Below are 14,132 nucleotides of genomic sequence, written 5' to 3'. Positions count from 1 at the left end.
CTCTGCCGTGTATTGGCTGCATGACAAGTCACTTCCACTCTCTGAGCCTCAGTTTCTCCTTTCCTCACATGGAGACAAGGGCACTTTTCTTGGGGGATTGTTGTCAGGCTTCAGTGGGGTGATGAAATGCCTGGTGGGGGCAGGGAAGAGTTTAGGGTATGATGAGAGAAAAGAAGTATGCATGGTAAAGTCTGGTTGTTGCCCACAGGTTGCCTGGCATCCTGGGCCGCCCAGATGATGTGGGATGGAGGTGCCAGAACTCACCCGCGCTGCCTCACCTGCCAGGGACCAGCCAGCTCCTGCTCCTGGCCCCCCAGGGGCCCCAGGTGGGCAGGCCTCACCTCACCTGACCTTGGGCCCTGTCATCCTGCCGCCAGAGCAGGGCCTGGCCCCCGCCGTGTTCCTGAAGGCCCTGCCCATCCCACTGTACCACACAGTGCCTCCCGGGGGCCTCCAGCCGCGGGCCCCCCTCGTGACAGGCAGCCTGGACGGGGGCAGCGTGCCCTTCATTCTCAGCCCCCTGCTGCAGCCTGAAGGACCTGGCCCCACCCAGATGGGGAAGCCAGCGGCCCCAGCGCTCACCGTGAACATCGTGGGCACTCTGCCTGTCCTGTCGCCGGGCCTGGGGCCCACGCTGGGCAGCCCAGGCAAGGTGCGGAACGCCGGCAAGTACCTGTGCCCACACTGCGGCCGGGACTGCCTGAAGCCCAGCGTTCTGGAGAAGCACATCCGGTCCCACACCGGTGAGAGGCCCTTCCCGTGTGCCACCTGCGGCATCGCCTTCAAGACCCAGAGCAACCTGTATAAGCACAGGCGCACCCAGACGCACCTCAGCAACTCTCGGCTGTCCTCGGAGTCCGATGGCGGTGGAGGCAGCCTCCTGGAGGAGGGGGACAAGGCTGGAGGGACCTCCAGAGCAGATGGCAGGGGGGACAGCTGGAGCCAGAGAGGGGGCGACGGGGCCCAATCAGAAAGACCCCTTTCTCCAGCCGCCCAGGGCGCTGGACTCTGCCCAGTGCCCACCACACATCTTCCTGTGGCAGAGAACCTGGATCTGAGGTTGGAAGCGGTTGCCTGTCCAGGGTCCACATTTGCTGACAGCGAGGCCCCTTTGGCCCGCACCCACACAGCGCCCCCCGGGCTCCCGCTGGCCGGTGCACAGCCGCGGCGTAAGCTCCTGGAACAGAAGCCGCCGACCGCCAGCGGGTGCTCCCTGCAGCAGGCCACGTCCTCAGAGAAGCCCGGGGACCCCAAGGCCTCGGAGGGCCGGCTGAGGAAGTGTGAGAGCACCGACTCGGGCTACCTGTCCCGTTCGGACAGTGCGGAGCAGCCGCTGGCCCCCGCCAGCCCCCTGCACAGCCTGTCCGAGCACAGCGCTGAGTCCGAGGGGGAGGGCGCCCCGGGGCCGGGGGGAGCCAGGGCCCAGCCGGCGGGGCGGAGGCCCAGCTTGGAGCTGGAGAAGAAGCAGCTGGAGGAGCGCATCGCCAGGCTCATCTCGCACAACCAGGCCGTGGTGGACGACCCCCAGCTGGACCACGTGCGGCCCCGCAAGACGGTCCTGTCCAAGCAGGGCAGCATCGACCTGCCCATGCCTTACACCTACAAGGACTCCTTCCACTTCGACCTCCGGGCCCTGGAGCCCGGCCGGAGGAGGCAGGCCGCCCTCTGCTCGGCCCGCTCCAGCTTCAGCCCCCTGGACAAGACACGGCCCCTCTTCTTTCACTCGGTCCCCACTCAGCTCTCCACCACCGTGGAGTGTGTGCCCGTCACCAGAAGCAACTCGCTGCCCTTCGTCGAGGGCACCAGGATGTGGCAGGAGCCGCCGGACCCCCGGGACGCCTTCCCCAGGAGGCAGAAGCCTATGAGCCCCAGGCCTGCCCCTGCCCGACTGGTGGGCGTCCCCAGCGGTCACCCCCGGGCCCTGGTCAGACAGGCCGCAGTGGAGGACCTGCCGTGTCCCCCCGCTGGAGACACCCCTGCTCCTGTAGATGACCCGGGTGGAAAGAGAACTGCTGTAGGGGAGGGGGTGGCCGGTCAGGGCAGAGCGGCCAGTAAGAAATGCAGCCAGAGGAAGCTGAAGATGTTCTCCCAGGAGAAGTGGCAGGTGTACGGGAGTGAGACGTTCAAGAGAATCTACCAGAAAATGAGACCCAGCCACCCCGGAGGCAAGAAGGCGAGGGAGGTGACAGCAGGCAGTGGGACAGGATTGGACCTTCCTTTGCAGGAAGAGGCAGGGGGCAAGGGCACAGCCCTGGCCCAGGATGGGAGGACCCCTGTCTATGGGGACATTTCTGTGGGGGCCAAGCCAGGGCCTCGGGGAAGTCCGCCAGCTCCAGAGGGCTTCTTGGTGACTGAGCCCCCCAGGCAGAGGGAGACGGTGGCCAAAGCAGGAGGCAGTGACCAGCCTGGGGTGAACAGGGCCATCTCGCACCCTACTCTCAGCTGCAGAGATCCCCCCTGTTTGGGCAGCAAGAGCCCTCTGATTCCTACAAATGGGAGGCTGGAGCTAGGGTGTCAGCTGCCCCCACCACCTGGTCTCCTCAAAGGAAGTGACCTAGAGGCTCCCAGGCTGGTTTCACCAGATCCCAAACTGGAAGGAGGCACCCGCAGTGGTGGGGACGCAAGGACCTGTCAGCGGGCCCCAGCCATCCCGAGGCGGCCCAGTGGTAGCTCTGGGGAGCCGCAGCTTGCGGAGGACCAGCTCCCCTCGGAGAGCAAGAAGCTGAAGGTGGAGGAGCTGAGCGGCCAGGAGCAATCGGAGTCCCTGGGAGCAGGAGGAGAGGCTCCTGGGGGCCGCGTGCAGGCTACCTCCCTACCATCTCAGAACCAGGACAGTGGGCCCGGGGACAAGCCAGGAGGGCTGCAAGGGAGCGGCGACTGCACGGCAAGGGGCAGGGCTGGACAGCTGGGCGAGCCCCTGGAGACCTCCGGCACCTCCTCTGCTGGGTCTTCAGTGGCCCTGTGGCAGGCAGCGCTGAGGGACAAGGAGCCCTCGCTGCGCCCTGCAGCTGCAGTAGCCAGGAGCCACTCCCCGCTGGCTGCCCAGCCTCCCGCTCCCGGCGTCCTTGCTGCCCTGGCGGACACTGCCTTTCCTCCTCAGTACCTCCTCAGGTTACCTCAGGGAGAGGCCCACCCCCCACTGCTCGTCCCCCCAGGGACGGGGCGAGGCCAGGACCCTCTCTGTGGGAGAAGGTGTCCGGAGGAGCGGGCATCCTTTGTTGAGTCGGGACTGCGGGCCATCCTGCCTCCCAGCCCAGCCTCAGGCCTGGCCCCCAGTGGAGCAGACAGCTGCCAGGAGGACCCCAGCTGGTCCAGGCCGTGGGACTGGAGAAAGGGGGTGCAGGGAGAGGAGAAAGGAGACTTGGACACTAGCACCCCGGCAGCCGGAGAGTCTCCGGGCCCGGCCGCCGGAGCCCCCAGGAAGTCAGCATCCTTCCTGTCTACCCCAACGTGTGACTACCCGAGGAAGGAGACCCGTGACACCCGACACCTCTGCACGAGCAGTGCTTTGGCGAGGGCCAGGCCCTCTGGGGGTGTCCTGGATCCCTGGGCACCCAACAGGTTGCTAAGTGGTCCTCCCAAGAATGACCCAGAAGACCTTCCTTCTGGGGCCCTGGCAGGGCCCAGTCCCTGCTGCTCCCTCCAGCCCAGCACCTTCCTCTTGGCCCGTACGCCCCCGGGCTGGCCTGAGCTGGCCTCGTGTACCCACTCAGAGACTCCTGGGAGCTGCAGGGCCCAGAGCCCTTTCCCCACGCTGAAGGCCGAGCCCCAGCTCACATGGTGTTGCTTGAGCCGCAGCCTCCCTCTGCCCATGGAGCAGAAGGAGAAGGCTGCTTCCGTGTACTCAATGCTGCACTTCCCTGGTGGCACCCCCCCGGACAAGGGTCTAGACGCCCGGCTGGTGAGCAAGGCTGTGTCGGGAGGATGGACCAGGACAAACCCAGGAGAGGGAAGGCAGGCGCAGACATTGAAGGTAACCCAGCTTTGCCCTGGGGCCCTGGGGCCCTGGGGGCTGAGGGAGCACACAGCAGGCAGGGCTTGTAATGATGGAGAGAAAGCATGAAGCCATCCCTTGTAGCTTCTGCTGTCCATTATAAAGTCTTCTCAGCCTGAGGGAAGTGGGGCTACCATACACAGGGCAGGAGAGAATAAAGACCCAAGATGCAAAACAAAAGAAAACCACAAAAAAATGAATTTCAAAAGAAAGAATTATTGTACCCAAAACTCTGGGTGAAATATTTTTCATAACTAGACATAAAACTTAACTTTGAGCTTCCTGGTAACAGAGGCAAAAAGTGAAATGAGATGCTGCCCAGGAGAGCTCTCTGGGTAATCTAAGATTATAAACCAGAAACTCTTATTGAGAAAGAGAGAGACTCCAGGCAAAAAACTATCTCTTAAAAGGAGAGAATTATTGTACCAGGGACTCTGGAGAAATAATTACTATGATCAGATTCAACTTCCCTCTGAGTTTCCTGGGAGCAGTGGCCAAAAGGGAAAGGAGATGGGTACTCTAGAGAGTTTTCACTTGGTGATTAAATGATACATTTATAGTCCCATCTTGAGAGCAAGTCCATGCATCTGGATTTTATAATTGAGGGCATAGTCCTGCTCTGGAACGTCTTGGGCCTGAGCAACTGAAGAGGGCCCCGGATCTCAGTTCTAATTTAACAGTATGGAACAACGACAGGGAGTGGACTCCAGAGCCTTGCAGGCTGTTCTTCTCTCAGGCAGAGCCTGAGGGAGTGGTAGCATGTCCTTCATCCTGAGAGTAGTACGTTAATAAAGAATGCATTGGGTCTGAGAGAGGGGGAGTCCAATGCCCAACGTAGCCCTCCTTCTTCTAAAAGGCAATTAGGTATTGGGCGTGGGGGTTCCTGGAAAGGTAGGGGGGCAGGGAAAAGAGCTGGTCATGATGTTCCCTAGGCCTCCAGGTAACACCAAAGGTCTGGGCTTTCCTTTGTAGATCCAGCCCCAGCAGGGTTCCAGAAGGTTCCACTCAGGAATGCTCAGACCATTTGGCAATGCAGTATTTCCATGCCTTGATTTCCCCAGACAGGCATCCTGTCTGCAGAGAGAGAACCCTCTGTGTTGTTCCTACCGTGAGGGCTTTGAGCAATAAAATGTCAACATGCCTGGTATTTTCAGCTCTCCTACCCAATGGCCCCAGGGATGACATCCCAGGACTGGGTGTCTGAGCCGGAATGGAAGAAAGGACTGCCTCGTAGGAGGACGAAGATGTCTCGTGGGAGTAGCAAGCAGAAAAAACTGAGCCTCAACTCCAAAAGGTAGGGTGTGTGGCCACCTCTGTCATTTCCACGTGTGCCCATACTGTCAGGAAGTGCAAATTGCGGTTTCCCTAAACCCCCAAGAAAAATATCACCTGGGACTCAAAAGGCATCTCTGTGCTCCAGAGAAAGAGTTCCTGTGTAGGAGCTGGGGTCTGGAGTCTCACGATTAAAGGCCTCAATCTGTTTCCCCGTCAGCCCACCAGGCACAGCCTCACTGGCTGTGTGTTTTCAATGGAGCCTTTCTAAGGCCAGGAATCCAGCAAATATTTGAAATAACTGAGTTGAAAACACATCCATCCAGCTTAAGTCCTGAAGAGAGAGCGTGTTAATTATTTACAGCTTTTATTGCTTTTTTAATTATGCAAGCAATGCATGTCTTTTGCAGAAAAATTAGAAAATACAGACAAGCAAAGAGAAGACAATGAAACATCCTAGTAATCTCAGCACGCAGAGATAATCACTGCTGACATTTATGTGCATGCCCTTCTGGACTTTTCTCTGTGACACGTGCATGCACGTAACCTCCCCACAACAAATGGGAGGACATGTGGATTTTAATACCACTCTCTCATCGTCTCTTTCTTTGGTTGTCTTGCTCCTTTGCTCAAAACCCTTCAGGCTGCCCACTGCGTACAAGTTAAAAAGAAAATTCTTTAACCAGCTCCCACCCCCTCTCGGCCCCCAACAAAGCTTTTCTGGCTCATTTTCCCACACTCTCCTCCTCTGCCACTCAGCATGACTTCGCGCTGTCTCTGCCTCTCTCATTCTCTAATTCCCGCTCCAAACCCAGGTCCCTGATGCTGCCCTGCAGTCCCACTCCACACCTCGGCCCTGCACACCCTCCCCTGCTCCCCCGACTGTCAATATTGGATCTGCAGCCTAGATATTCTTCAGGAAGCTGCACAGGTATTCTTCAGGAGCGGCTCCCTAGAGCCACTCAGACCCTCAGTGGCTGCAGATGGCACCCTTTTCTGAGGCCCCCGTCCCTGTTCCAGTTGTCTGCCAGGACCAGGTCTCCAGAGCGGATGTCACTGAGGGCACGCTGTGCCCCAGGCACTGTACAATGACTTCTCATTTTTCTCACGAGGAAACTGAGACACAGAGAGATCAGGCGACCTCCCCAAGACCCGGATTTGATCCAGCACATCTTACTCCAGAGCCCGTGTGCCAATCAGCGGCTTGCCCCAGTGCTCCCAGCCTGTAATGGGCTTGAGAGCTGCCTGGAGTTTTCTTGTGTCGCTGGGTTGAATCCAATGGGGCTGAGGATGCTGGCCCCGGAGCACGCTTGGAGTAGCCACGCTTTACCGGGCCCCAAGCCACATCCTGTCCTTTCCAACGCCCGTCATTTTTTTGCACATGTTCTTTATTTCACAGGTCATTCAGGGATCTTGTGACAGAAGCACAACTCTAAGTAGCCTGAACCACAAAAGGACCACTGCCTATGTCACAGGGACAGCCAGCCCTAGCCTAAACTGTGGGGACTGGGGAGGGATGGCCCCTGCAGGGAAAACGTGGGCACCTTTCTCAGAGCAAGGGAATGAATGCCGGCCGGACCAAAGAGTAGCTGCTCACGGGATTCTGGGAGCACAGGGACATTGGCGTGTGGCTTTGCCCCCCCGCAGCTTCTCACACAGGAACTGACATGGAGGAAGCACTAATTACATCTGAGTGACAGCTGACAAGCCTGCAGTCTCCAGGCATCAGTCAGGGTCCCCGGAGATGTTGGGGGGGGGCCTCATTAACAGCTCCCTCCTTCCCAAGGCTTCACTTGACTAAATCAACAAACGTTCATCATGCACCCTCTAGGAGGCCATCGGGGAAACTTTCCCAAACACGACAGATGGTCCCAGGCTGTGCTCCGAGAGGCCTGGAGACAGCTCTCCAGGATGCCTTGCAAACCCACCAGCCGCCCACGGACAAACACGTCCCATGTAAGAATCTCGTTGGGCCTGGACCATTTTAAGAAGTTTTGACACTTAGTATCCAAATAATAAATATCAGGAGATTTCACATAAAAATCTGGATTTCCAGCTTCTCTTGAAATAGCTGAAGCTCTGAAGACACTGGGCCTGCCTTCTTACGTGGCAGCAACTGGCTGGAGCTGAGTAGTGGCCACCCCTTGTGGACAGCGCCTGTGCTCTCCAGCCTGCATCAGTCCCTACCTCTCCCTATTGCCTTCCGTTCAGCCTGCCTCTCTCAGTTGTGTTGTCTGCCTGGCCCTTATAGGCATTTGAGTTTGCAAAGCTTGGTCTTAACATCTGGTCTTGTGGGAGCCAAAACACTGCCTCCCCAGTCGGCGAGCTCCTCAGTGAGATCCTGCAGGTGGGAAAGTGAGGGGGCAGAGGGCCCCATGTAGAACAGGGAGGGGTCTGAAATAAGACTTAGCGACTCTATCCTGGAGCCTCCGACTGGGCGAAATGAGGATGACACCACTGAAATTTTTATATCCACCAAATGTTTATTGGGCAACCCCCATCTATGCCCTTATCAGCTCACGACCATCCTTTGAGTTAATTCCACTTGCAGACCCCTCTACCTCTATCTGCACACCCCACCTCTGGCTCCTCTCACATGACTGGCTCCCCCTTGTCCCAGCAAAGACATCAGCACGGCAGCAGGGACTTCCCAGACGTCTGTAACTCAGTGGTTCCCCCTTTTGTTCTCCATCCATCATCTAGTTTTATTTCCTTCACAGACTGTTGGCAGAATTCATTTTCTTGAGGCAGAGAATTCATGGCAACTTGCTTCTTAAAAGCCAACAATGGAGAGAGAATGTGTCTCTGCTGCCTCAAATCTCTGACCTCTAGATTTTCTTCTAAAGGACTCACCTGATTAGGTCAGGCCCACCCAGGGTGATCTACCTTTTGATTAGGAATTTTAATTGCATTAGCAACATATTTTATTAGTTAGAAACAAGTCATAGTTTCCACCACACTCAAGGGGAGGGGATTACACAAAGGTGTGACTCACAGGGTCACCCTAGGGTGTGCCTGCCAGAAATGGCTTCCCCAGCTCACCCAGCTGTGGAATTAGGATTGCATTTGAGTTTTCTGACCCAATGTTTCCCATCATACTGCTCATGGTGAGCCGTTGCTAAGATTTGTCCTTTTAATGATGGGGACGTGTGTTTAGGGAGGTGTTTGTAAGGGAATATGCTGGGCTTATAAGGAAAAGTTTCCCTTTAAAGGCAAATTTCCTATTAGGCCACTGGTTCTATAGCATTCTATCAATATGACCCGCATGAAGTCTCAAATTTAATTAATTTTCTGGCGGTGGAGTGGCATGGATAGATGATAGAGCTTCTTGGAGAAATGTCCTCTCCATTTCTCTCTCACATTCAGTCCATCTTCAGAAATGTGGAGTTGGTGCTCAATTCTGAGCGCCAGGGTTGGGAAAATGCTGAAAGGTGATGTCTAGTGGAAAAGTGCTTTAAAAAAGTGCCTCAAGTTCACTGTTCAGGAGGCCAAACACAGAGCTTCTTTTTTCTCTTAAAAAGTTTTCAGCTCTATATATTGAAATCCATCCATTTTCCACATAGTAACTCATGAGCAATTTGTAACAGAAGTCAATAGTAACATAGGGTTTGTTTTACATATATTCGCTCTGCAGATAACCAAACAGAAAAACTTCTATTTGATGAAGTAAAGGGTCTATCATCTACCTATCTCTCTCTCTCTCTCTCCCCCTGTCATCTGTCTGTATTAGTTTTCTGTTGCTGCTATAACAAATTACCAACTTAGTGTGTTGTTGTAAACAACACAAACTTAATCTTTTGTAGTTCTGTAGGTCAGAAATGCAGCACGGGTCTCACTGGACGAGAGGCAGGTGTCGCAGGCTGCGCTCCTTTCTGGAGGCTCTGAGGGAGCGCCTGTTTCCTGCTCGCTCGGGTTGTTGGCCGAATTCCATTCGTTGGCTTGTGGCTCCCTTCAGCCAAATCCCAAACCAGTAAAGATGAGTCGAGTCCTTTTCACACTTCGAATCTCTCCTCGTTCTTCAGTCTCATCTCTCCAACCCAATCTTCTGCTGCTTCTTTCATTTTTATGGACTCAACATGGTCCAATTGGGCTCACCTGGATAATCCAGGATAATCGCATCATCTTGAGGTCCATACCCTCAATCACATCTGCAAAGTCCCTTTTGCTGTGGAAGGTAACATGGTCACAGGTTCTGGGGATTAGGATGTGGAAAACTTTGTGGGGGTGCATTACTGGCTACCACACTATCTATCCATCCATCCACCCACCCACGTATGTATGGTCGTATATATGCATCTATGTATCAGTTTATGTATCCATCTACCCGCTAACGTATGTATGTATGCACGCATCTCTGTCACCTGTCAACTTGTGTGTTCTCTCCTCAAGAAAGAGGTCTATTTTTTGATTCACTTTCCCATTTTCACTTCAGTTGTCTTAACATTTTACAGAACATGAAATACTGTAGCGAAGATTCCCCTATAGGCATTAGCTCACAGAGAATGGTAAAACTCATGTATCAGAGTATGTGTTCTCTCTTTTTTTGGGGAAAAAGAAAAAATTCAGGAAAGTTCAGAAAACATATAACAGACTCCTGGATAATGATCCAGAATGAACAAATATTAACATTTTGTCATATTTGCTTCTGAGCCTTTAAAAAAATAAAACAAATAGAATGTTACTTTATTATATTGTATATATTATATAAAATAAAATAAACAAAAAGATAATTATGTAGTTTTATGTATCTGGCACTAATTGTTTCAATCTATGTTTTCATACTTTGCAAATCAGTGTATCCACTAATAATATATACTATTGTTTTGTGTCTTTAAACTATTTATATAAATATCATTCTGAATTTCATTCTTCAGTTTGATTTTTTGACTCAGTATTGTGTTTTTGAAGATCTAGCCATGTCGGTACATACAGATCAAATTCATTCATCTTAATTGTGGTAGAGAGTTCCATCCCATGAGGATAACACGTTTTATTTTCCATTCCTCTGTTTATGGACATTTAAATTGTTTCTAGTTTTTTTTGGCTAACTTTGCAATGAACATGCTTATACATGCCTCCTTAGGCACAATGCAAGAGGTTTTCTAAGACACATACCCAAAAGTGCAATTACTGGGTTGAAAGATCGTCACTTTTTTTTTTTTTTGGTATATAACTTTATTTATTTATTTTGCTTATTGCAGTAACATTAGTTTATAACATTGTATAAATTTCAGGTGTACATCATTATACTTCTACTTCTGCATGGATTACATCGTGTTCTCATGGTCACCACCCAAATACTAATTACAATCCATCGGGGCACACATGTGCCTAATTATCCCTTTCGCCCTCCCCCCTTCCCCTCTGGTAACTACCAATCCAATCTCTGTCTCTATGTGTTTGTTTGTTGTTATTATCTACTACTTAATGAGTGAGATTATACGGTATTTGACCTTCTCCCTGTGACTTATTTCACTTTGCGTAATACCCTCAGTGTCCATCCATGTTGTCACAAATGGCTGGATTTCATCGCTTCTTATGGCTAAGTAGTATCCCATTGTGTATAAATACCATATCTTCTTTATCCATTCTTCCCTTGATGGGTTCTTAGGTTGCTTCCACGTCTTGGCTATTATAACTAATGCTGCAATGAACACAGGGGTGCATGTATCTTTACGCATTGGTGTTTTCATGTTCTTCGGGTAAATTCCAGCTGAATCATATGGTAGTTCTATCCTTAATTTTTTGAGGACTCTCCATACTGTTTTCCATAGTGGCTGCACCAGTTTGCACTCCCACCAGCAGTGTATGAGAGTTCCCTTCTCTCCACATCCTCTCCAACACTTGTTGTTTCCTGTCTTGTTAATTACAGCCATTCTGAGGGGCGTGAGGTGATATCTCATCATAGTTTTGATTTGCATTTCCCTGATAATTAATGATGCTGAACATCTTTTCATATGCCTGTTGGCCATCTGTGTATCTTCTTTGGAGAAATGTCTGTTCAGGTCTTTTGCCCGTTTTGTAATGGGGTTGTTAGTTTTTTTGTTGTTGAGATGCATGAGTTCTTTATATATTTTGGAGATTAACCACTTATCAGATGTGTGGTTTGCAAATAACTTCTCCCAGTTGTTAGGTTGTCTTTTCGTTTTGTTGATGGTTTCCTTTGCTGTGCAGAAGCTTTTTAGTTTGATGTAGTCCCATTTGTTTATTTTTTCTATTGTTTCTCTTGCCCGGTCAGACATGGTGCTTGAAAATATGTTGCTAAGACCGACGTCGAAGAGTGTACTGCCTATGTTTTCTTCTAGAAGTTTCATGGTTTTGGGTCTTACATTCAAGTCTTTAATCCATTTTGAGTTAATTTTTGTGTATGGTGTAAGGTAATGGTCTATTTTCATTTTTTTTGCATGTGGCTGTCCAGTTTTCCCAACACCATTTGTTGAAGAGACTTTCCTTTCTCCATTGTATGTTCTTGGCTCCTCTGTTGAAGATTAGCTGTCCATAGATGTGTGGGTTTATTTCTGGGCTTTCGATTCTATTCCATTGATCTGTGTGTCTGTTTTTGTGCCAGTACCATGCTGTTTTGGTTACTATAGCTTTGTAGTATATTTTGAAATCAGGGAGTGTGATACCTCCAGCTTTGTTCTTTTTTCTCAGGATTCCTTTAGCTATTCAGGGTCTTTTGTTGTTCCATATAAATTTTAGGATTTTTTGTTCCATTTCTGTGAAAAATGTGTTGAAACTTTGATAGGGATTGCACTGAATCTATAGATTGCTTTAGGAGGTATGGATATCTTAATTATGTTAATTCCTCCAATCCAAGAGCACAGAATATCTTTGATATCTTTGTGTCTTCTTCAATTTCTTTCAGCAGTGTTTTATAGTTTTCAGTGTACAGATCTTTCACCTCTTTGGTTAAGTTTATTCCTAGGTATTTTATTCTTTTTGTTGCAATTGTAAATGGGATGGTATTCTTAATTTCTCTTTCTGCTACTTTGCTGTTAGTGTATAGAAATGCAACTGATTTTTGTATGTTGATTTTATATCCTGAAACTTTACCGTATTCATTTATTACTTCTAAAAGTTTTTTGGTGGATTCTTTAGGCTCTTCTGTATATAAAATCATGAAATAAATGAAATAGAGACTAAAAAAACAATAGAAAAAATTAATAAAACCAAGAGCTGGTTCTTTGAGAAGATAAACAAAATTGACAAACCCTTAGCTAGACTCACCAAGAAAAAAAGAGAGAAGGCACTAATAAGTAAAATCAGAAGTGAAAGAGGAGAAATTATAATGGACACCTCAGAAATACAAAAGATTAGAAGAGAATGATATGAAAAGCTATATGCTAACAAACTAGACAATCTGGAAGAAATGGATAAATTCCTAGAATCAGACAACCTTCCAAAACTGGATCAAGAAGAAATAGAGAATTTGAATAGACAAATCACCAGTAAGGAGATTGAAACAGTAATCAAAAACCTCCCCAAAAATAAAAATCCAGGACCAGACGGCTTCCCTGGTGAATTCTACCAAACATTCAAAGAAGACTTAATACCTATCCTTCTCAAACTCTTCCAAAAAATTGAGGAAGGGGGGAAGCTCCCTAACTCATTCTATGAAACTGACATTACCCTGATACCAAAACCAGACAAGGACAACACAAAAAAAGAAAACTACAGGACAATATCACTGATGAACATCGATGCAAAAATCCTCAACAAAATACTAGCAAATCGCATACAACAATATATTAAAAAGATTATACACCATGATCAAGTGGGATTTATTCCAGGGATGCAGGGATGGTTCAACATTCGCAAATCAATCAACGTGATACACCACATTAATACAATGAAGAATAAAAATCACATGATCATCTCAATAGATGCAGAGAAAGCATTTGACAAGATACAGCATCCATTTATGATAAAAACTCTGAATAAAATGAGTATAGAAGGAAAGTACCTCAACATAAAAAGGCCATATATGACAAACCCACAGATAGTCACATTTTTAACTTTACAAGTTATCACCAAATCCCTCCCAGAGTGGGTGTATGGTTGCACATTTCCTCCAGCTGCTACTGTGTTCTTACTAATGTCTGTTATTAGCAGATTTTTAATGTTTTGCCCATCCAGAATTTGTAGGATTCTGTATATATTCTAGATTTGTATATATTCACTGCCTGTTATATAGACTGCAAATATTTTTCCACGTCTATTATTCATCTTTCTAAGTCCATTCATTTATATTTACCCGCGTAATTGCAAATATCTTGCCCCTTCATTTTTTTCTGCATATCAGAGCTTTCTTCTGGGACTGTGTTCTTCTGTCTGAAGCGTAGTCTTTAGGATTTCCTTTAGAGAAGAACAATCTCAGTTTTCATTAGTCTGACAATACATTTATTTCATCCTTGTTGTTCAAAAATATTTTTGTTGGGTATGCAGTCCTGGGTTGACAGTTATTTTCTCTCAGCACGTCAAAGCTATTGTGGGACTTTTATTTGGCTTCCATTTTGTAGTGGAGAAGTCAGCTATTAGTCTACTCATCTCTCTTTTGAAGTTCTTTTATCTCTGGCTACTTTTAAGATCTTCTTTTAATCTTTGGTGTTCCATAGTTTTTCTTTGATGTATACAGGTACACGTTTCTTTTATTATTCCATTAGGATCCATTGGGCTTTTATGATTCATGTTCTTCAAACATTGCCTCTTTCCTTTGCTCTGTCCTCTCTTTCTGGAACACTGAGAGAATGTATCTTAGATCTTCTCTTTCATGTCCTTTAGCCTCTGTTTTCAGTAACTTTGTATCTTTGTGCTATCATCTAGACACTTTGTTCAGATCTCTCTTTAAAATTTCACTAGTTTT

General features: G+C 49.0%; 1 protein-coding gene across 2 annotated transcripts in view; it reads left to right on the top strand.

The window, feature by feature from the left end:
* The first annotated feature begins 244 nt into the window (after positions 1–244).
* Positions 245–14,132, top strand: part of ZNF831 (zinc finger protein 831) — a 70,152-nt gene continuing 56,264 nt past the window's right edge. For both annotated transcript variants that reach the window (XM_087445054.1, XM_087445053.1), the window contains exons 1-2: positions 245–3,973; positions 5,149–5,288. In XM_087445054.1, the coding sequence (XP_087301180.1) occupies positions 245–3,973; positions 5,149–5,288 (3,869 nt within the window). The remainder of the gene's footprint in view (positions 3,974–5,148; positions 5,289–14,132) is intronic.

This window comes from Ceratotherium simum, chromosome 21 (genome assembly GCF_057802395.1).
Source record: "Ceratotherium simum simum isolate JZ-2026a chromosome 21, ASM5780239v1, whole genome shotgun sequence".
NCBI classification, from domain to species: Eukaryota; Metazoa; Chordata; class Mammalia; order Perissodactyla; family Rhinocerotidae; genus Ceratotherium; species Ceratotherium simum.
This window is presented reverse-complemented; position numbering and strand designations above follow the sequence as displayed.